Source organism: Protopterus annectens, chromosome 4.part0, assembly GCF_019279795.1.
Source record: "Protopterus annectens isolate FY-2018-M chromosome 4.part0, PAN1.0, whole genome shotgun sequence".
NCBI classification, from domain to species: Eukaryota; Metazoa; Chordata; order Ceratodontiformes; family Protopteridae; genus Protopterus; species Protopterus annectens.
The window spans coordinates 1,620,100,784-1,620,123,049 of record NC_056733.1 but is presented as its reverse complement, the minus strand read 5'-3'; the positions used below and the strand labels follow the sequence as shown (position 1 = coordinate 1,620,123,049).

At 38.8% G+C, this 22,266-nt stretch overlaps 1 protein-coding gene across 1 annotated transcript in view; it reads right to left on the bottom strand.

Annotated features, from left to right (window-relative positions):
* GM2A (GM2 ganglioside activator) overlaps positions 1–21,603 on the bottom strand; it is a 191,085-nt gene extending 169,482 nt beyond the window's left edge. The window contains exon 1 of the mRNA XM_044069405.1: positions 20,919–21,603. Coding sequence (XP_043925340.1) covers positions 20,919–20,999 — 81 coding nt within the window. The 5' untranslated portion in view covers positions 21,000–21,603. The remainder of the gene's footprint in view (positions 1–20,918) is intronic.
* Positions 21,604–22,266: the final 663 nt, after the last annotated feature.

Below are 22,266 nucleotides of genomic sequence, written 5' to 3'. Positions count from 1 at the left end.
TTCTCAGCTAGAGCGTCTTCTAGAGCGTCTTCTGTGTGGAGGCATACGTGAATGGGGCGTGCCTTCGTTGAAGGTTGTGTGTCAGGGCTGGTAACCCGGTACTTAAACATCCACTACCAATCATTAGCGGACCGGAGTTCCACTGTGGCGACCCCTAACCGGGAAAAGCTGAAAGACACAAACTCCCTTCTGCATGTACCTCACCAGACACCTGCAACAACTGGAGAGAAAACAGAGGTTTCTCACCAAGAAATTACAGGGTACACAAACAAAACTGAAAGCCCTGTCACTGTATTCCATGTCCTACAGGTTGCTAAGGGGGTGGCCTGTGCCTGGCTTACAGGGTAGTCTGTGACCCGGCCCTGATGTAAACACTACACATTTGTAAATCAAACTGCATGAGGGTCACTCGCTCCAGGGATCTGAACCTAGCCTCTGACATGAACAGGTCATGCAAGACAGACAGATACATCTCCCAGACAATCCCAGAGACTACCACTTCTCTGGAACAAGCTTCCAGTTCATGGGAAACAGAGCACTTCCCTGACCCTCTTGAAATGCAACCTAGATCAATGGATGGGTGACTCCAAATTCACTCCTGGGGTACTGTCCATGTCCCTCCTGGACACAGGAAGTCAGTATTAACTACTATAGAACCTACCTTTGCGAACTTCACTAATCCTAACCACCAACAAATGGGGCAACTCAGGATATACATGGCTAGGCTTGTTACAGCTCTAGGACCATTAGCCTAGTACCTTCTATGAAACTATGAACTCAAATATGGGAGAACTATAGTATTTCTGGCTGATTAAAACTGTTCAGCTAGTGGAAGCAAAGGTGCGGTGTTCTGAGGGACAGACTGAATCAGAATTCACCCCTGCAGAGGCTGAGAGAGCCACTAACAAACTTAAAACTATACTCTTCAATCTTTGTTTATTTAAAAATGCATATTGTAAATGTCTGGTTTAAAGAAAGGCATTATTTTGCTTACTTGAAAGACTTTATCTTAGTGCACTGAATTCAGTAAAATAGAAGGCCAAGTGTGAGAACCAAGTTAGTACCCAAAACAAGGTGCTATGTATGCCACACTGATGGAAAACTCTGGTGCTTGGCTATACAATATGATGAATGAACGAGCATCACTTCAGCAACTTTCTTGAAATACAAATCTTTAAAGCCTTGGCAGAAACTAACAGAAGAATCAAAATGGTTTGCAACAGAATCAAGGTACCATGTAGCACAGCATGCTAAAAACTGCAAAGATCTGTTAGGAAAATGCCAATTACCTGAACAAACAGAAGTGAACCATCCTCGGACAACTCTTCTTCTAGAAGTTCTGTCGAGAACAGGTATTCAATCAGTCTACTCCCATTAGATAAACAAAACACGGGCAAGTGATGATCTGCAGGAAACAGTGCCAACTCACTATATGAAATAATTTCCATCAATTACTGATTGAGTAGCTTAAAGAGAAAACTGTCCAGCAAATAAAGAAGGTAAAGCTATGATGGCATTAATCCCAAGAACATCAGAAGGCCGCACCATAGTTTCTCACTTGCTTTTCAGTCAACACTTGAGTGTTGTGTACATGTAATGAATGTATTTTTTCCCGGACACCTTTATTGAATGAGTGTATTTTGTCAAAACTGCAGTTAAAAGACAATTGTTTTATTACAGTTCCTAAATGCATCTCTGATGGCACAAGAAATGGAGAAAAAAAGAATGCGGTCTTTACTCCAAGTCAGTGCTGAAATATCATAAAGCTCAGGTTTAATGGTGTTTTTCCAGTTATACTTTTGCTTGTCAGCAATACTCGTTTTGTCAGCCCTTTTCCTCTAAGTGGCATGCCTGATGAGATCACGATGCACGATTGCTCAGTTGCTACACTTGTGCAATATTAACCATATTCTTTTTTAATCCATTTATCATCCCGTCTTCAATTTCATGAGATTTAAAAGCCCCAATTAATCCTGCAGTCTGCAGCACATCTTGGCCCATTTCATGTAAGAAGAAATTCTCAGGATTAAGTGGAATTCAGGCTGGCTATGTGGCTCCATGTTTCTTCTTCTGCTCTGTGCTTTACCCAGAAAAGACTATTAAAATTACTACTTGAATTTAGCATATACGCAAGTATTGATGCAATGTGCATGAGCAACTTGTAAAATGGCACTATTACCATACACACAGTTTTTAATTTGTGAAAATCTGTTTTGTCTCTGGTCTGTTTTCTGCATACACCTTTTTCTCCATGACTTATTTGTGCAGTGAAGTTTGAAACAATCCGGCTGCCTGTGCTTAATAAAAGGTGCTTGTTTTTATCACGTATTGTGACATCCACTTAATCTTCCTGCCTTGTCTGACTGCGTTTCAGAAGTACCTTCGGTAGCACAGATATAATTTCCAAAAGTAAAATAAATGTTAACACTAAATCTTATACAATGTCTTCACTTGATGACAGAATAATGCTTTCTGATACACTAATACTGTGACAGGAAAGCAATGTTGCACTTGGGTAGTCATTAACAAGGCAGCAGCATGGTGCATGGGGAACCAGTAACAAGGCAGCAGCATGGTGCATGGGGAACCAGTAACAAGGCAGCTGTGTGGCGCATGAGGAACCAGTAACAAGGCTGCAGTGTGGCGCATGAGGAACCAGTAACAAGGCTGCAGCGATGTACACAAAGAACCTGTAACAAGGCCGTAGGGCTGCACACAAAGAACCTGTACCAAGGCCGCAGCGCTGCACACATAGAACCTGTAACAGAACCTGTAACAAGGCCATAGCGCTGCACACATAGAACCTATAACAAGGCTGCAGTGCTGCACACATAGAACCTGTAACAAGGCCACAGTGCTGCACATATAGAACCTGTAACAAGGCCGCAGCGCTGCACACACAGAACCTGTAACAAGGCCGCAGCGCTGCACACATAGAACCTGTAACAAGGCCGCAGCGCTGCACACATAGAACCTGTAACAAGGCAGCAGTGCTGCACACATAGAACCTGTAACAAGGCAGCAGTGCTGCACACATAGAACCTGTAACAAGGCAGCAGTGCTGCACACATAGAACCTGTAACAAGGCAGCAGTGCTGCACACATAGAACCTGTAACAAGGCAGCAATGCTGCACATGGAGAACCTGTAACAAGGCAGCAGTGCTGCACATGGAGAACCTGTAACAAGGCAGCAGTGCTGCACAAGGAGAACCTGTAACAAGGCAGCAGTGCTGCACAAGGAGAACCTGTAACAAGGCAGCAGTGCTGCACAAGGAGAACCTGTAACAAGGCAGCAGTGCTGCACACACAGAACCTGTAACAAGGCCACAGCGCTGCACACACAGAACCTGTAACAAGGCCACAGCGCTGCACACACAGAACCTGTAACAAGGCCACAGCGCTGCACACACAGAACCTGTAACAAGGCTGCAGCACTGCACACACAGAATCTGTAACAAGGCCGCAGCACTGCACACACAGAACCTGTAACAAGGCCACAGCTCTGCACACACACAGCCTGTAACAAGGCCGCAGCGCTGCACACACAGATCCTATAATGAGGCCGCAGCGCTGCACACACACACATCCTGCAGCGAGGCTGCAGAGCTGCACACACAAAACCTGCAATGAGGCCGCAGCGCTGTACACACACAACCTGTAACAATGCAGCAATGCTGCACTTGGGGAACCAGTAACAATGCAGTAGCTCAGTGCATGGAGAACCAGTAACAAGGCAGCAGCAGCCCTGCACATGCAAAACCAGAACAAGGTAGCAGCGCTACTCATGGGAAACTAGTAACAAGGCAGAGACTCTGCATATGGGAAACCAGTAACGAGACAGCAGCTCTGTGCATGGGAAACCAATAACAAAGCTGCAGCACTGCACACATACCATGTGCATTTTAATTTTTTATATTTCTGTGAAATTCAGTCTGTATACAGGCTGTGACTGTGCTCCTTCTTTTTACTATATTTATTTCTGCTATATAAATCCAGTTCTTATTGCAGTCAAATAGTTTGCAGAGAGTACGACTATGTATCAGTGTGGCATATTTGTCTTTTATCATGTTTTATTTTTTTACTGATGCTATAGGTATCCTTTTAATATGGCAATTAAATACAACCATTTGCCTAGAAAACACAATTCCATACTGGAGTGGCCTAGTGTGCATTTATCATCTTTATTATTTACTGCTGCTGTACATACATTTGTTATACTGCAGTAAAATACAGAGAGCGACAAGTTTGCAACCCATACTTAGTTTTATATAATCTGGGTAATTTAATAGATTAATACATTAATGACTTTATATTGCCTTTCACTTTTTTTGTGACTGATTTTTGCTTTATATATATACTATAGTTAAGCATGTGGTACATTACGTGATTATTTTGGAAACTCTTTAACGCAGACCCAACACCTGTTATCATATCCCAGCCTATAGACTGTGTCCTCGCCTTCCAACACCTTGGGGGTCACAGTCAACCCAAGCCTAAATATGACACTACAAAATGAAAAACTAGAACCAACTTACCCAACCACACATCGTAGAGAAATAAAGCCCTGACCGCAGCTCAAATGACCACTATTTGACAAGTGGCACAGGTGTTAGAGGAACTGGAGTAATAGACAGTAGTGAGCATCTGATGCCAGGTGATGGGGGCAGCTTGTCTCACTGCACTGACAATTGCTGCAGCATGAACAGCCTAGCTAGCGGTGTGCTGGAAGCAGAGTGCAGCATGAACAGCCCAGCTAGTGGTGTGCTGGAAGCAGAGTGCAGCATGAACAGCCTAGCTAGCGGTGTGCTGGAAGCAGAGTGCAGCATGAACAGCCTAGCTAGCAGTGTGCTGGAAGCAGAGTGCCGCTCGGGCCGGATGTTGTGCATGCACCTCTAAGATGGCTGCAGCACAGCTTGAACGCTTATGAGGAGGATGGTCTGGGACAGTCAACCAGATCCTCAAACTTACCCACTTCCTAACATCCATCACACCTCTCCCAGGAAAATGAATAGGCTGGAGGGCTCACTCACCAATAAGGGAATAAATAGGTCAACTGGGTAAAGAAAGGGAAAACATTAGGGTGGTCCTGCAAATAAAAAAACCTAAAATTATCTCAAAATTTCACAATTCCCTAACTTTGAAGGAAGGAAAGCCATCAACACAAAAAATAAGCTTTCAGCCTCAGTTATAATACTCCCCTCCTTTATCTATGCCTCAACCAAAATCTCAGACCTCCAAACAATCTCAACTCAAATAGGCAGATTAATTATTTTTTCACCTGAATAAGAACACCACTGTATCTGCAATGAAAAAAAAAACAGGTCATCGTTAAAGAGTGACCTGACCTACTACTGATCTATTATTCCTCTCCTTCGTTCATAAAATACATTTACACCCTTCCCCCTCCTCTTAGCTACAGACTGGCCATCAAAGAAACACCTTAACAACTTCACTCACAAGCCAATGCTGTAACAGAACTGAACAAATATAGTAACTTCTGCAAAATAGTAAAATCCAAGTCCGGAGAAATGTAAAAATAACGCTTTTATTTATAATAAAAACAGCGTTTTCGCCGTAGTAACACCACAGCTTCTTCAGTATCAAACACTTTTTTTAAAAATAACCGCCAGTTATAAATGGGTAATTAATGTGACGTGTAAAAGGTACATTTAGTGTTTAAAGGACCACACCATCAAAGTCCTTATTAACATTGTATCTCTTACATAGCTAATACTGCTTACCCAATTGTCTCCAGTGAATAGTACATATCTTTTCTATTTTAACATTTACTTTAATAATTATTTTTAAATGTAAAATTTCTACCTTTTATACTATATATTTTATACATACTAGTTTAGTACATTTATCATTGATAACTTATGGTGACTGCTTTTTCCTTAGCATTAAAGAATACATTGTTACATCAACACAATATAAAAACAAGCAGTGCCATAGTTGGGGTTGTTTTAACCAAATACTAATTAATTCATTGTTAACTTTCAACCTCTAATTTGTCATTTGCAAGTCATTATTTTATGTCTATGATTATGAATTTGGGTAAGCAGTATTAGCTATGTAAGAGATACAATGTTAATAAGGACTTTGATGGTGTGGTCCTTTAAACACTAAATGTACCTTTTACACGTCACATTAATTACCCATTTATAACTGGCGGTTATTTTTAAAAAAAGTGTTTGATACTGAAGAAGCTGTGGTGTTACTACGGCGAAAACGCTGTTTTTATTATAAATAAAAGCGTTATTTTTACATTTCTCCGGACTTGGATTTTAATATTTTGCAGGAGTTAACATCTGCTTCCTTGCTGCTGCCTGTTTGGGAGGTGACGTCCTTTTTTGTTCTTCAACCGTTTGTTTTTCGTGTGGAACAGTATCATGAGTTTGTTGTCCGACCAACCTCTTAGCCCAGGCAGCCGTGACCTCCTTCAATCGGAGACTAACATTGACAATTTTAGTTTGGCCTCGCTGTTGCGAGACCTTTCGCAATGAATGGACACTTTTTCGCTTAAGCTTGACGTGCTTGAAAAACGTGATTTGCTCACTAACAAAGTCAAGCCATCTGGAACTTCAGGAACACCAGTAACCGTCGACATTAATGACCATGGTAGTCCGAACGCTGCATCCTCTTCTGTTTCCACAGTAGATTCGATACCTCCTGGGCAGCGATTACCTGGGTCTTTTCTAATGAATTCAGTTTCTAATTTTCACGGAAACACACAAGAACAGGGCCCTTCATCGCTAGGTCCTGATTTACAACACCATAATGTGCCAGGAGCCCCTAAAATAAACGAGTGGATTAACAGTATGGAGAATATGACATTCACTCCAGGACATGGGCAGCTAGTTCAAAACGCTGAGAACATGCTTGTAAGTAATGATACCATAGTTAATAACTTGAAAAAGTTTGACAACAGTACTAAAAAGACTCCAACTAGAAGTACAATATTTTAAACAATGTCATGTTGAAAAATTGATTCCTAAGGGATTAAGGTCTACATTTTGTCCCACTGGCCTATTCTTTGATCTTGACTTCAACAAGGAGTTAACATTACTATTCAATGCACAAGGTTTACAACTCCTTGAAGTTTTGATTAAGCACTATAATATTCAGATTAATAAACTGATCAAAGAAGTTTCTGACTTAGACATTACTCTTAGGAATGATTTAGATTTTGAAAGGTACAGGTTCGATTATACTCGGACCTTTACAAGTATTGACTTGTTTATAGAAAAAGCTAAAACTACTAAGAATAAAAAGCTTACGAGGGATAGAATAGCATACGCCAACAACACAGCGTATGTGAAACTTAATGGTACATCTAATGCAGCTTTGACAGACTTAACGAATGGTGGCCAAGACCAGAACCCTGGTTCTGACATAGACAATTTCGACCAAGACTACGAACGGATGGAAGCACCAACTGTAAGACGTAGTAATAGAATACAAGAAAATGCCAACAAAAATGGGCCACCACAGTATGTCAATAAAAGACAGTTAAACTATAACACCAATTCCAATGATGGTCATTTTTTAGGACCACGGAATTCCAAACCCCAACAAAAGAAATGGAACAAAACCAGACATTAACTGTTTCGACTCCAGTCAATGGCAGCAATTTGAATTTAAACTTCACAAGTGGATCGAGTGTATTAGAAACAACGACAAACGACAATAGTCATTCCTTGAACAATTTAACCATTTTGACCAATAAGAAGGGTGACTTTAACATATATAACTTTTTCTAGTGTACAGCTAGACCCTTGCCTTATTGAACTACTTGCCTATGGCAATACGTTTGTCCCTACAAGAAAATGTAATATTGCTAGGACTATTATTGACCTAAAATGTTATGTAAGGAAGCTTAACTTGAATTTCCTTTTCAGCAACACCAATGCCATACAAGATCATAAATTGAAATTAGCTAGTACATTTAACCCCCCTTTACATATGGCATTAGCTTCCTTTGAAAAATCATGTGAGATTGACATTAGGAATTTGAGATCGAACACTAGGACAAGGAAAAGACAAGTGAACTACAACACAACCATTGAACAAAATTTATGTCTTAACCAACTGTGTTCTTCAGCAACTAGGGTTATAAAACCAGACAAAGGAGGAGGGTTGGTCATTTTTGACAACCACTCATACATTGAAAAGATGGAGCAGATACTAGCTGGTCCAGCGTATACCCAGTCATCCATCAATGAGCTTAATATATCTAAAACAAGAATAAGAGGGTATTTCAGAGACATGTTCATAGAAGGTAAAATCGACATAGATACATTTAACTACATTGACATTAACATGTCTAAAAATCCTGTGATCTTTGGTGTGCCAAAAATCCACAAAGATTTACATAATCCACCTTTACGTGCACTAATTGATGGACGTCTCTCGATTACCTACCCTTGTGCACAGCTGGTAGATAGTGATCCTAGGTATTTAGTTAAAATCCTATCTTACATTTGTAAGGATTCCTGGTCTTTCCTTAACAACATGAATAATATAATGTTTAGTAATTCTTACAATTTCCTCACGATCGATGTGGTTGATCTTTATACATCGATACCCCACTTAGAAGCAGTGGAATGGATATCCCTCATACTTGAAGATTTGGGTGCAACAAGAAATGAGATAGACATAGTGTCAGAATTGTTAGATATAATACTAACATCTAACTACTTTATATTTAATGAAAAAGTATATCTGCAAACACAAGGTATAGCAGTGGGGTCACCTTGCGGGGCATCAGTCGCCAACTTATTTATGGCGTACTGGGAGAAATTCCACTTCCACAAGAACATCAAAAAGGAGAAAATAATACTATATACTAGATACCTGGATGACATCTTCATCTTACTTGATGGAGATGTAGAAACGGCTACCAAACTATTAGAATGCTGTAATGATTCAACCTCATTTTTGAAATTCACTTTTTCTTTCTTTACCACTGAAATAGATTATTTAGATGTAAAATTAACTAAGGATGACATCAATTGTGAATATGTCTCAACAATACATAGAAAACCTACATACTGCAATTCCCTGTTACACTTCAAAAGCTCACATCCTTTTAAACAAAAAAAGAGCTATTGTTAAAGAACAGCTCATAAGAGCAGCAAGAATGTGTAACAGGGAGCTGATCTTCTATGATGAGTGTAAAAAACTTGAAAACATGTTAACAAGTAGAAATTACCCCTTAGATTTATTTTTGGAACTTTTTCATGAAGTTGACACTAAAAGACTGAATGGGATTTATTTCCCTCTTCTTAAAAAGAAAATGACTGTAACTGAAGTACCCACTTTAACTTTAGACATGGACTCATCCGACACAATACTAGAGAATGTTAGTAGTAACAACATTCTGGAGAGAGCAAATATTATAAAGATTAGTTTTATTTCCACTTTTAACAGTGACTCCTTAGACATCCAACTAATTCTATTGAAGAATTGGCAATACATTTTAAATAACGAGGAATTGATAGAAAAATTGGGTGTTAGACCTAGCTTTGTATTTAAGAGAGGGAGAAATTTGAAATCCATCCTGGAAAGTTGCAACAACTTAAACAATAACAGTAACAAAAAAGGATGTAAACAGTGTGGTTTCTGTAAATATTGCCACTATGTTAACAATTGCAGTACCTTCCAGGTAGATGAGAACAAGTATTACATCAATGGTAACCTGAACTGTAACTCAAAGTCTATTGTTTATTTAGCTAAATGTAACTGCTGTGAAGCACATTACATAGGAAAAACTGACCGCAGATGTGAGAGACACTTAGGGCATAGTTTTAACTTCACAGCTATTGATGTCATACCACACACTTTGAGAGGGGGACCTATCAATATCTTACTAGAAATTCGCGAACTGGAATGGCAGATAGCTTTAAACTCCTTTAATTACCCAGGACTCAATGAAAACTGCAACATTAATTGCATGTTGAAAATGAGGAACTTTTTAAGAAAGAAAAAACATAACAAACACTAACCAATGTTATGTTTTGTACATATATTTTTCACATACCTCAACATTCTTGACACAATTAATCTTAAACTTTTATTAAATATCCTTTATTAGTAGTGTTTTAGTACTAATTGTCTCCAGTGAATAGTACATATCTTTTCTATTTTAACATTTACTTTAATAATTATTTTTAAATGTAAAATTTCTACCTTTTATACTATATATTTTATACATACTAGTTTAGTACATTTATCATTGATAACTTATGGTGACTGCTTTTTCCTTAGCATTAAAGAATACATTGTTACATCAACACAATATAAAAAACAAGCAGTGCCATAGTTGGGGTTGTTTTAACCAAATACTAATTAATTCATTGTTAACTTTCAACCTCTAATTTGTCATTTGCAAGTCATTATTTTATGTCTATGATTATGAATTTGGGTAAGCAGTATTAGCTATGTAAGAGATACAATGTTAATAAGGACTTTGATGGTGTGGTCCTTTAAACACTAAATGTACCTTTTACACGTCACATTAATTACCCATTTATAAGGTTATTTTTAAAAAAAAAGTGTTTGATACTGAAGAAGCTGTGGTGTTACTACGGCGAAAACGCTGTTTTTATTATAAATAAAAGTGTTATTTTTACATTTCTCCGGACTTGGATTTTACTATTTTGCAGGAGTTAACATCTGCTTCCTTGCTGCTGCCTGTTTGGGAGGTGACGTCCTTTTTTGTTCTTCAACTGTTTGTTTTTTCGTGTGGAAAAATATAGTAACTTACTCTTCTCCAAAGACGATGCCTTATCTACTGTAGCTCCTAAATTATGAGTCACTACCTGCTGATCTCCGCAACACAACTATCTACAACAAATTCACAGAAAAACTAGTAACCTTTCTCCGAAATAAAGCTACACGTAATTGTCTCAACCTAGCAATAAAACTCAAATTATAAACTAAATTAGCAATGTTTTTAGTTATTACCTTTTCTTTATTTCTCTTTCCACAATCGTACATACTCAAATCCATCAACATATCATCAGATCAGACTTTATTTAAAATATGAGCTCCTACCCTTTCACTTTAAAGCCATTACTTCAAAAAGCGATGCTAGAACAGACAACCATTCATAAATAAATTCAACATTCACTGCTTCACCACAAATGACAACACTACAAATATGTACATTGTGTGTGTATATACACACACACACATTTTATATATATATATATATATATATATATATATACACACATATACATACACACGTGAATTTGTGTGTGTGTATATATATATATATATATATATATATATATATATATATATATACACACACATACATATACACACACACACACACACACACACACACATACACACTCATATATATATTATATACATACACATGTGCGTGTATATATACAAAAACACATTATGTTTATAATCTAAACCAAACCATCACAAGTTATTCCTTTCACCTGAAATCATTACCATTGTCCCAATTCTTACAAATATGCCCTTCAAGTAAAACAATGGAAAATGTACTCTATGACTGATTAATAGACTACACTTTAAGATACAACCTCATCTAAGAAACAACATGGTTTCTGAAATAGGTTTGTTACCCAAAACAGCTTTTTTTTACATTGTCTAGTTATACTTATGATGGGAAGAGAAAAAGGGAAAATAGGAGCCTTTTTCATTGACGCAAACTATACATCTGACTGTCAGTCACACTCCCCTACTCAAGACTTATTTTGGTAATAGTATGAATGCCCTAACAGGTTTTCTGGTTACCTGTTAAAATGAACTGAAAGCCTGCCATAAGCTTACTCTCAATTTCATGCATAAACGGCATCCTAAAAGTTTCAAATTACTCACAACCTCAGTAAGAACAGCCAGCCATGCCCTCCCCCAGTCACTTCCCACTGCTGCATGTCAACGGTTAGTATAAAAACTACCTTTAAGGGTATACAATATAGCAATAACCCACGCCTGGGTGTGGGTAATGCTGGATTTACCCACGGTTGGCATGGTTTGGTCACGAGGGCGAAACCCGAGTGGCCAAACAAAGACAACCGTGGGTAAATCCAGCATTACCCACACCCAGAAGTGGGTTATTGCTATTATACAATGACATTATTTAAGAAAAAAAATAATTACTTTTCTTAAACAATGGCATTGTATAATGCCTCCTTGCTGCCCTTCCGCAGCTGTCTGGTATTTTGCAGCAGTTCTAATGTACTGCGCATGCGTATGCCTACGCAGTACATCATAACTGTGGGCAAAACCAACGGAGAAAGCAAGAACTCCGTTGCTTTTTACAAACTGTTTTCGGTATGTTAAATGGGTTTAACATTGCGAGACAGCTTTAAAAAAGCAACGGAGAATCTCCGTTACTTTTTTTTACAGCTGTCTCGGTATGTTAAACTCATCTAACAGAGAGACAGTTTTGAAAAAAGCAACGGAGAAAGCAAGATCTCTGTTGCTTTTTACAAACTGTCTCTCTATGTTAAAGGAGTTTAACATAGCGAAACAGCTTTACAAAAGCAACGGAGAATCTCTGTTGCTTTTTTTTAAAGCTGTCTCGCTATGTTAAATGAGTTTAACATAGCGAAACAGTGTGAAAAAAAGAGTTATAGTAATGGAAAAAGTCCGAGCGACCGGACCTTTTTCCATTACTATAACTCTGATTTAAAACGTGCAAGCTGACCAATTAGCGTGCACGTTTTTGAATATTAATGGGGGGGAGTTGTATAATAATCCTTTCTCCTTCACAGTAACACAGCCCTACCCAGCTAGTTAAAGTCTCAGTATAATAGTATGAAACCGGACATTGCCACTATGGCATTGAAAGTCAAACTTCAACAAATATCACTGTAACACCGAGTCTGTGTAAGTTAGTTTTTTTTTTAACTGGAAAATTTGCTATGTTCCCACAACATTGATGTTATTGTTTGTGAAACATGGTTAAAGAGCAATAACTGGAAGCCAGATGTGTCAGGGTATAAATGTTTTATTGTAAGAGACATTCTAACAGAAATCAGGTGGAGGTGTTATGATACGGATTAAAGACAACTATGAGACCTGTGATTATTACATGTTGAGTGATAACACTGATACTATAGACTGTGTAACTGCGACAATAAAGACAACCCTGGAACATAACAATTGTTGGAGTGTATAGACCAAAGTCAAGTGCTGATGACCTACAGGAATTCATACATTTCTTGCATGAGAAACAGGAGGGGAGAATTGTATAGACCAAAGTCAAGTGCTGATGACCTACAGGAATTCATACATTTCTTGCATGAGAAACAAGAGGGGAGAATAACATTAGCTGGGGACTTGCATTTACCAGAAACAGAGTGGAAAATTACTGATTCAACAACATTAGTAAAGAAATTATTCACAACGTACGTTCAGGAAGGAAAATTGCTCCAGACTGTCAAAAAAAAACAAACAAACTACCAGGGAACGGGACATGCTAGACATTGTGTTCTTAAAGAAATTACTGTTACTTCAAGTCAAGTTTTACCACCGCTGATGTACAGTGACATTGGGGTTATAAAGGTTAATTTGTTGCTAGATAATTCTGCCAAACTGAAATTTAAACCAATGCACAGAAGGTTAATTACGGATTATATAGAAGCAAAACAATCACTATATAAAACTAACTGCAGTGATTTGTTTGGTGAAAAAACTGAAGATGGAATGTGGACCTGAAATTGGGTAAACTAATTACATGTATTACAGACAGGTTCATAGGATGATACTAGGCTATTGGCCTGGAGGCCCTTAAAAGCCTAGTCAAGATAAATTAATACCAGGCCAACTATCCTTGTATGTCATTCTAAGCCCAGCCAATTACCCCCAGTGAGAGTCAAGCCCTACACCTTGTGCCTATGCAGTGAACACTTTAACCAATATGCCAACCTCCCACCCAACAGGGTTTACCCGCAAAAGAACTTTACTAAATTGACCATTTGGGCACAGGAGAGCAATATGCTGATAAATACATCAAAACCTATGCATATGAAATTTGGGAGACATAAATTGAAAGGTGAATATTTAACATAGTGCAAAGTGATTGAACCTGGGTATATGAATAGAGCAAGCTTTGAGTTTTTCTAATCATATCAACCAATTAGTTAATATCCGCGGTGGTGGTGCTGCGGTAGCGTTGTCGCCTCACAGTAAGACGCTGTCCGGTTCGACTCTCAGAGTGTCTTCTGCGTGGAAACTTGCGTGAATGGGCATACCTTCGTTGAAGGTTGTGCCTCAGGGCTGGCAACTCGGTACGTAAAAATCGACTGGCAATCATTAGCGGACTGGAGTTCCGCTGTGGTGACCCCTAACCGGGAAAAGCCGAAAGTCACAACAATCAACCAATTAGTTAATGATAGTTATAGAACTATAGGTATAATAAAGTCTAGAAAATCAGAAATTAAGTCATTGTTTGTTAGTTACATTAGACCCAAATTTGAGTACGGAATAACAATATGGAAACCTCATAAGAAAACAAGCATGAGTAAACTAAAAAGAGTACAGCGGAAATATACCAAGAGCATCCATGGATGTGAAAAATTAAGTTACTATGAAAGACTAAAATATCTGAATTTGTATAGTGTCTCACATAGATATTTAAGAGAATATCTTACTCTGGTATATTGGGCATTTAGAGACAACTACCTCTGGGGATGTTTGGGGTAATCAAAATGTAGTACAGACTCGTCAAATAACCTCTGTAGAAGACTCTATAGAAACAAGAAGTATACTAATTGGTTCTCTGAGAGAGTAGCTGAAGCATGGAACAGATTACCAAACTACACTATAGCAAGTACTAGTTTAGATATTTTTAAGAACAGTCTGGATACTTACTATAGGAACAAGTGTTTTGGTACATTGGCAAGCTAGAACGGCATTAATGCCCATGTTGAAATATTTGTATATATGTATTAAGCCAGCATCTCTCAAAAAATAATCCTCATTATTAAGGAGGATTATACCATGATCCCCCCATTAATATTCCAAAACGTGCACGCTGATTGGTCAGCGTGCACGTTGTAAATCGACTTATATTAATGGAAAAAGGTCCAGTCGCCCGGACCTTTTCCATTAGTATAAGTCTTTTTTAAAACACTGTCTCGCTATGTTAAAGGACCAGGCTACGGAGCTTGACTCTGAACCGCAGATAAGAATAAAAGAACAACTGTTCAAAGAAAGGAGGTGAAGGAGTTTATTAATGAAATCAGACTTTTTCCGAACAACTGCAGAAAGTTGTATCACTCTGTAAGATTTAGGCAAAATGTTCAAGCTGTGGACTCGAGTAACTACCTGCCAGTTAGTTTCATACTTTATTAAAGAAGTCAAACAAAACATGTTGGCACAGAGATGAAAGTAAAATGTTAGCTCTAAGGATACCTAAAACGTCCCACAGCGAAAGCAAAATCTCCACTGTAACAGAGTCCAAGACAAATGAAGCTATACAATTTTGCTAATATTTTAGGAAGCTAAGTTCATTCCTAGTTCATTGTCTGCCTCAAACCACAGGTATAGAAAATGATCAGCACTCAGGGTTCTGCCAGTTATCCGACAATCTTGGACTTAATATAAGGGGTACCAACAGGTGCACCTCACAGAGATGGCAAAACAGAAGACAGCTTTTTCTGCCAAGGCAGATTTGTCAATAAAGTCCTCTTTTACTGGCTCCAAGACATTCCAGCATCAAACAGTTATGGCGACAAAGCCAATATGCAACTGTGTACTTAGATGACAGAACAATACACACTTAGGAACAGTCATCCCATCTACTCAAGTTACACGCAACACTCAACTCCCTTAAGGAAGCTGGGCCGGCTACCAGTGGCCTAAAGGAGGTCCAGTACTCATGTACGCAGTGGACAGACGTCTGGTTAAGTGCAAGACTAAACACAGCTGGTGAGCAACACCCAAATATGAGACTTCCTGGGGCTCTGCAGGTGCTACCAGAGGTGAAAAATTTTATTTTGCCATCCTGGCTGCCCCACTCTCTGAGAAGACATTGATTTAGTAGCCAAACAATATGAAATTGAGAAACTAGAAAGGAAACTTTCTGAAAGCAAATCTTTGTGCATACTCACACCAAAGACAAGCAAAACTTCAATGCCCAGATAACCAACTCTGCAGCTGGTCTTTGGGCCATAACCCTGTAGATGACTAGGAATGAGGAAGCTTCTTGACATGCATCTAAGCCAGAAGTTATCCAATGTGAAACCATTATATTGATGATCAAAAGAAAATGTCTGGTTAACAAGGGGGCCTTAGAATAAGTTAATTTCCTCATTGGCCAAACCTTCTGACTCATCAATGACTACAGTCTTCTGCAACTGCTCACTTAAAAACTTGGAAAGAAATGCAAAGATGCTACGGTGTCCCTTGATTATTAGTACCTTAAAACTTCAAACATCCATGCAGTTTACTAAAGAAGACAAATCAATTAAAAACTTGAGCATCTAAACAGAATGCCTTCAAGATTAATCTTTAACTTTGAAGGTGTTGTGTCAAGATGCCGCTTATGTGCTTTTAATGAATCACTTGACTTGTTTGACAAAATGTTTGGATGTTTCAAGCACTTTAGCAAACACTGCTCCCCACTGAGTGGGGTTAACCCACAAAGACATTGATACCTTTCCTCAACTCCCTCTCATGGCTTCTTGTTCTCGCTCAGTCTCTGGGTTCTGAGAAGGGGAAGGAGTCGTCAAGGTAGCAGAAACACTGAAAATATTGCTGTATCCCAAGCTTATAATAAAAAAGATTATGGAAGGAAGCTGCCATACCTAAAGGCTGATTCAGAACAACTTAACACAGTTTGCCTGGACTCAGCTCTTGAAAACTGAAGTGTTCTGAATCAGTGTAGTTCACCGTGGAAAATTCTCAAGTCTGTACAGGTTTGGGGAAAGAAAGATGCAAGTGAATATAAATAAGAAGAGTGCAGAAAAAGATTTGCCAGAAATGCTCACCCTATATTCAAAAGCACCATATGGTAACTCTTGAGTGTAATTAGGAACAGGAAGAGAACTGCACCATTTCTAAATTACTACATCTATTAATTCATGGAAAAACAACATCATAGCTAAAAGTGATGCAAAAATCCTAGAAAACTACTGTGATCTGTGAGTGAAGAAGGGAATGGCAGACTAGGATACATGCAAGTGTCTTTTATTTTCATTTTATTTCAGTGAAAGTAACTCTTCTGGTTTAAAAAATAAGAAGCATAACTGCCCTGTAATAAATGTACTCCGATTACCTTTATTGCAGTGTGTTCACTTTCACAGAAGGCTAAGGGAGTGAGACAAGCAGGACAAAGCACCGACCTTATCACAACATGTACATGTATTTCAACCATGGCATGGTAAAGACTGAACTTATGTCCATGACAGCAAAACCTGAAAAATTCCCCCCAATTAGTGTTTTACCCTTGTTAAAAAAAATACAAACACACACGTACTGTATAAAGTGATGTAGTGGAATGCAAGTACCACAGAGGAATGAAACTGCAGGTACGGATGTGCCAAAAATATACACACTACAAACTGAAGTGTATGTGAAATAAAGAATCAGTGAATACCCTTGGAACTCTTTCCCTTTACAACACCAGATCATCAATAGTCAAGAATTCCTCTCACAACTTTAGTGTGTGAACAAATGATTATAAATGCCTTGGAGGTTTATAGAGCAAACATTTTGGGAAATGTGAAAATTCATACCACACAGCCGAACAGCCATTATACTATATGCAAATTTGTATATACAGTATACAAGAGGTTTTGGGTTTTCTCACAATCCTAAATTCATCAGCAAAGCAGTATGTCATCTGTAATGATGTCATTTCCTACTATATTCTATAGATAAAAGAAAGAATAAGAGTTGGCTGTGCGACTTTAAAAATTCCAAGTAGGTTACCTTGTCTACAGTGACTAAAATAAAGCATTACTACATTATTTGCTTCCACTGAAATATGGAAAAAATCAATAACAATAATTACTTAAGAATGTGACGGGAGTGGGCAAAGTCAGAATCTAAGTCAAGTGCCATGCAATATCTCATGGGCTGATACAGGGGATCATCAGCCAGATAAATCAAGGGTGAAGTACGAGCGACAGGAGGAAAGAATAAAGGGGACAGGTATGAGGAAGTAGGTAATACATGAAAGAAGTAGGAATCTGTCATGAGCAGACTATAAGCTCCAGGACAGAGAAGAGGCAGAAGATGATTGAGGTGTTGAGCCAATTCAGTCACCTGATTTAGGATGGAAAAGATGAATTCTAAATGTGTTCCCATCAAAGGCAACTGGGAGTCATGGATGCCTAGATGAAGGCACAGTTAGCCACAAGCCTACACCACCGCATGATTTACAGTAGGAGAAGTGGTAAGAATACAGACATATGCACAACACTGTGGGATTTTATAAGACTGCATTACGATGTGCTAGTGGAGAAGGCAAAGGATGACTGAGAGCAACTGAGGGAGTAAAGAAACCAGAGCAATGGGTAAGGGATAGAGTGGAACAGGAGATGGAAAAAGACAACTGGGAACAGACACTAAAGAAGTCACAATGGGTAATGGATCATGTGCTCAGAGCTATGGATACGGGTGTACAGAAGAAACAAAAGAGACAGCAAGAGAAAGAAAGGTTTTACCTATACAAGAATGTGAGGCTAGCAGTTGCTGCAAAAGACAGGGCCAACAAAAGTTGACTGACGCAGAAGCAGACTAGCAAAACTGCAAGAACAGACGTAAGGGCAGCAAAGGTGACACTTTAAACTGAGTTGGCAAAAGACAAAGAAATGAGTAAAGGGCCTTAACAGAAGCACAGCAGAGAGGATGACGGGAGGGAAAGACTTGTCCAAGCAGAATGAGCAGGGCACTGCAGATTAGGAAAAATTAGAGGTAATAAATGAATATTTTACTTCAATCTTTAGAGAGTTAAAAAAAGGGAAGGTGCAAAGCTGTGAGGGAGGCAGGGCAAAAAAGGAATACAACTGAAAGAAACCAAGACAGAAACAAAGCAAGAGGAGGTGGAGAGGGAACTACCTGACTGTAGGGAACATAAAGCGAAATGATCAGCCTGACAAGTGTGCTGGCCAACTCCTAATGGAGATCTTAGACATGCAACTGGCTAATGAAGTGTAAGGAATGGTGGGGGGGGGGGAGGAGAAAATCTTTGTGAACTACAGGTCTTTCAGTTTAACATCAGTGACAAAGTAAGTCACGGAGAGAATCCCGAGAGGAAAGCTTGTAGCATTTCTAGAGGGTTAAAAATCTCAAAAAAAATTTAAATGCAGATGCACGGCCAGAAACAGTTGTCAGTCAAACCTGATCAGGCTTTCTGTCTTGGTTACAGTTATAACCGATAGGGGGTACCAGCACACATAACCTACATGGATGTTATCAAGGCCTTAGACACAGTCCAACAAAGAAGGCTAAAGACAATGTAGAGGCTGGGAGGACGAAGACAAGGAACTCAAATGCCACATTGCAGAATGGTAAGACAAAGACGGACGTGCTGCATTAGGAAGAAAGTGACTAGTGAAGTGCTGCAGAATTTGGTGCTGTGGCCAGTACTCACAAAGACAGGTACAAAAACAAAGAAAAAGGATATCAGGCCACTTAAATCTAGATGAAAGCAAATCAGAAAGATCTGCAGAGTGGAGGAAACGGGATATGCCCAGACAACATAATAGTGAAAAAGATTGTGCCAAGGAGCTATGAGAAGACAATCAGGGACACGTAGTGGTACTGTACACAAAAAGATTTCAGAATAAAACAGCAATTTAATTTCTCGAACTAAAACAAGTTTGCAGGTTACTTGTTGAACAATATCATCTTCAGAATTAGGGAAAGTGTCAAAACAATCATGGCCAAATAAGGACACTTTTTTTTTTTAGATTACTACTACTAACAGAAGAATTTAAAAAAACAGAATGCGAATAAGCATGCACGTCTGAAGAAAAAGTCTGTAATTTTAATTATTGTTCTTATTTATCAAGAGTACCACATTTTTTTAGTAAAATCATCAGTTTTAGGAGGGACACAGCAATTTTTAGCTAGGGTTACCACCTGTCCCACTTTGCGAGGGACAGTCCCTCTTTGGACAGTTGTGTCCTGCAAAAAAATTGGAAAAATGGCAAATGTCCTGAGATTTTAGGACATATTTCCTATATTTTATGTAATACTTACATAAAAAAGTTATTCTGTTTCTGAAGCACCTAAATGTTACAAGACACAGAATAAGCAACTAAAATGCTACAAGAATAAGCGTTTATTTAGGCATGAAGTTCTGTCTTTTGTACTGGCCGTGGATATGTTTTGCCTTGCAAAATCTGACATTTGTACAAAAAATGTCCCACTTTGGGCATTTGAAAAGGTGGCAACCCATTTTTAGCCAAATATAAGGGGGCATTCATAGTTATGGTGTGGTACATTTTCCACCACCTTTTCTGAAAATATCAACAATTTTGGCAAGCATAGAAAAAACAGAAAGAAATGTGTGCATTCCCTGATTACCATGGAGAGTTCCAACCTACGATGCCGTTTAATTAGGGTGGGGGGGGTCTTAACATTTTCTCATTTAAAATCATGCTGTTTTTCTCAACTGTCGCTCAGATTAACCATACACAAAAAAATGCTATGCGTTTAATTTATTAACAGTGCACAAAAATGTACTCATAAAATAAAATGTTTATACTATGTTAATTTCGAAAAAAATGTTCACTATTTTACATGAACAAAAAGTGAGAAGTAGGGAGTACCTCTTCTTACTGTTCTGTTAGGTTTAAGCGCATCAATACTAATTACTGTGACTAATTTCCTAAAAAACACATTAGTTGAAAGCAACCGTACCCCACCCTGCTCCCCTCCCCCAAAACAACAAAACATATGTATTCCTTACCTTTGCAAATTTCCAAGCAAGCCCCGTGCCAGCAAAACATGCGAAGGTAAAAAAGGAAATCACAACTAAACGAGTCTCCATATTTGGCAGCCACGCAATATATTACAGTACGAAAAATTACACCGAGTTACAGTTTCAAAGCCAGCATAAAGAAACCTTCATGCAGTTATCGAATAAAGCCGGCAATAATGTGACTTCCTAACCCGAATACTCCTTTATAAACAACGTCCAGAATGTATTATGACCAACTACAGTGGGTTGCAAACACTGTTAAACATTAACATCCCAATAAAAAATAAGTGCCGAAATCATGCAGTTCCTGATTTGCTTTTAGAGCGCATTTTCTAAGAATGCGGAAGAGTCTGTCATCTTTTCGCCACCTACTGTTGGGAGACTCCACAGTAAACCTTAGTTGTAGCTACAGCTGCAAACACCCGGCTGTGAGTTGCACGAATAGCATCATAATGGGGTTAAACCAGTAAGTGAAGAGCTGAAAAAATGGTATGCAAACAATGTCCGGAAGATGCAAAACGTTTATATTTCAGTTTCAACTGTCATTGCTAATATAATCTGATATTCTGGCTAGCCTTGTGAAGAGTAACAAGGAAAACAAGGAAGACGAGAACGTTTATCCTAACTTTGTGGCTTTTAGTCAGAAACAGTGTAGTACGGAATCCTTTTGAGTATCGTGCCAAGGCATACTACCTGCAATAGTACAAGATAAAAGCAGCGGTATTTGTCACTCCAAAGCACAGACAGAGACAGTCCCTCTTTGGGCAGTCGTGTCCTGCAAACTTCGTCTTCTTCCGGCTTTTCCCGGTTAGGGGTCGCCACAGCGGATCATCTGCCTGCTCATGATTGGCAGTGGAGTTTTACAGTGTCGAGTTGCCAGCCCGGCACAGAAGGCACACACACACTCACACCTAGGGCCAATTTAGAGTGTCTAATCCACCTACAGCAGGTCTTTGGGATGTCAGAGAAAACCGGAGCACCCGGAGAAACCCGCGCGACCACAGAGAGGACATGCAGACTCCGCACAGAAGGCACCCCAGCCGTGGGGTTGCCACCTTTTTAAATGCCTAAAGTGGGACATTTTGGGTAGAAATGTGAGATTTTGCAGGACAAAACATAACCACGGCCAGTGTAAAGGACAGAACTTCACTTTTTGCCAAAATAAAAGCTTATTTTTGTAGCATTTGAGTTGCTTATGCTATTCCATATAATATTTATGTGTTCCAGATACAAAATAACTGTATTGTGCAATGTTTAAAGAAAACTTAAGAAATATATTTTGTCTTAAAATCTCAGGACATTTGCCATTTTTTAGTTTTTTTTGCAGGACACAACT